This window comes from Haliaeetus leucocephalus, unplaced genomic scaffold, assembly GCF_000737465.1.
Source record: "Haliaeetus leucocephalus isolate CR32 unplaced genomic scaffold, Haliaeetus_leucocephalus-4.0 Scaffold274, whole genome shotgun sequence".
Lineage (NCBI taxonomy): Eukaryota > Metazoa > Chordata > Aves > Accipitriformes > Accipitridae > Haliaeetus > Haliaeetus leucocephalus.
The window spans coordinates 49,259-51,662 of NW_010972710.1; the positions used below are offsets into that span (position 1 = coordinate 49,259).

At 65.5% G+C, this 2,404-nt stretch overlaps 1 protein-coding gene across 5 annotated transcripts in view; it reads right to left on the minus strand.

The window, feature by feature from the left end:
* ELAVL3 (ELAV like neuron-specific RNA binding protein 3) overlaps positions 1–2,404 on the minus strand; it is a 6,966-nt gene that overhangs the window by 2,099 nt on the left and 2,463 nt on the right. For all 5 annotated transcript variants that reach the window (XM_010569806.1, XM_010569805.1, XM_010569804.1 and 2 more), the window contains exons 3-4: positions 651–927; positions 18–121 (exon numbers count right to left, since the gene is read on the minus strand). In XM_010569806.1, coding sequence (XP_010568108.1) covers positions 18–121; positions 651–783 — 237 coding nt within the window. In that variant the 5' untranslated portion in view covers positions 784–927. The remainder of the gene's footprint in view (positions 1–17; positions 122–650; positions 928–2,404) is intronic.

The window sequence follows — 2,404 nt, forward strand, 5'->3', positions numbered from 1 at the left end:
ACCCCAGCATCTGGCACCTTGATGGTCTTGGTCTGCAGCTTGAGGCCGTTGAGGGTGCTGATGGCCTTGTCGGCGTCACCCGCCTCAACGTAGTTGACAAAGCCATAGCCCAGGCTCTGCCCTGGGGCACAGGGTCAGCACTGACAGTGGCCCCAGCACCAGGGCCAGTCATGCCATCCCCAGTCCCCATCCCCTCCCCACCCCTGTCCCCAAGACCCATTTCCATCCCATCTTCATCTCTGTCCCTGTGGGTCCCCATCCCACATGTCCCCATGTCTCTGTACCAGGGATCCTGTGGTCGAGCTTGCAGGACCTGATGTCCCTAGAGAGGTTCCTGAAGCTGTTCCTGTCCCCAGGATTCCATCCACAAGCCCATCCCTGTCCTGGTCCCCATGTCCTATCTGCCTGTGTCCCATCTCCCCATGCCCCCATATCCTATCTGCCTCCGTCCAGTCTCCCCATGTCCTGCCTCCCTATGTCCAGTCTCCCCACATCCCACATCCCCGTGTCCCAACTCCCGACCCCATCTCCCCATGTCCCATATGCTCCTGTCCCTGTGCCCCACCTCCCCGTGTCCTGTCTGTCTCCATGTCCCATCTGCCCATGTCCCATGTCCTGTCTCCCCATGTCCTGTCTCCCCTGTCCCGTACCGGTGACCTTGTCGCGGACAAGCTTGCAGGACTCAATGTCTCCGAGGCTGCCAAAGAGGCTCCGCAGCTCCTCCTGGCTCATGCTTTGGGGCAGGTAGTTGACGATCAGGTTAGTTTTGCTGTCATCGGCCATGGGGGGCCCTGGGGGGGCCCCATTGGGCAGCGCTGCCGCCACTCCTGGCCCTGGCACCGCCACCACCGGCACGGCCACGGGGACAGGGCCACAGCCCGATGGCCCTGGGGTGCTGGGAGCCTGGGCCTCCACCGTGCTCAGGATCTGCTGAGGGGACGGATGGGTGTCACCATCATGGGGACAGCGGAGGGACAGGGACACTGTGGTCACAGGGACAGGGAGACAGGGACAGGGAGACAGGCACAGGGAACCCCAGGTGATGGGGTCATGGAGTCATCACTGAGGTGAAGCAGGGATGGAGCCATGGGGGGGCACAGCTATGGGGACGGTGGGACATGGCAGTGGGGATGAGGACAGCGGGAGGGGGGAACAGGGACAACTCAGGTGGGGACATGGGGACAGAGGACTCTTCGGGGCCCAGATGCCTGGGTCCCACAGACTGCCCCTCCTACGCAGCAGGGCAGGAGGGGACCCAGGCATCCGCGCTCCCACAGCACCCCACCACGCCAAGACGGGGGGGGGGGGGGGGGGGAGGCCTCAGGCATCCGGTGTGCCCCTCCCCCCGGGGGATAATCCCCCATTGTGCAGCGAAGCCCCCGCCCCTCCCCCCCACGCACAATAGCAGGGGACAATGGGCCTTTGTCACCGGGAGACGGGACACCCGGGGCCGCCAGCCACGGCCGCAGGACCTGGGCATCCGGGCGCTGCCCTCATCCCCCCGGCGGGATGGGGACCCGGCGTCAGGGCCCGCCGGGAGCTGACCAGGCGCTGAAACGGAGCGGAGGGGCCGGACGCCTGGGTCCTTCGCGGGGGGGGGCACTGTACCTTTAAGGGCTGGGGGCCCCGAGGGGGGCTGGGGCGCCCGGCACGAGCGAGAGGGTATCTGTCCGTCTGTCCGCCCGCGGGGCAGCGACAGCCCCGAAATTGGCCGGTGGGAAAAGTGAAAGCGGAAAAGCCGAAAATCACCAAATCGGATTGAGAAAATGGGATTTACGGGCGATGCAGGCGGACACACACACACACGCGCGCGCGGACACACAGCCAAGGCAGCAACACACGCCTCTGCCGCGCACACCCGCGCTGCACGGGGACCGGACTGCGCGTGTCCGCGTGTTGTGTGTGCGCACACATCTCCTCCCCACACACGCATCCCTGCGCCCACACGCCAAGGTGGAGACGTGTGCGCGCACCACAGCACATGTGTGTGCATCTGTGTGCGGGCCCCTCTACGCAGTGCACACGCATGTGCGTGCGGCAGGGGCTCTACACGGCTCTGGTGCCAAACGGAGGACTGAGAGGAGAGCAGGGGATGGCTGGGTCCCCACCCCGCCCTTGCACACACGTGTCCCACACGAGCACACAGGACACACCCGTGTCCCAGCATAGCAGATGCACGGGGCATGGAGGGTGTGGCGGCCCATGTGGCAACACACGCATGCCCCCATTGCACATACATGTGTGTGCCCCCAACATGTGATGCACACGCATGTGCATGCAGCTCTCACGGCACTCCTGTCCCCGCCCAAGCGTGTCACACGCTCAGAGAGCCATCGCATAGGGGGGACATGAAGAGACGATGGGGTCACGGGGGGGGCGGGAATAGTGGGGGGCTGGAGGAGGG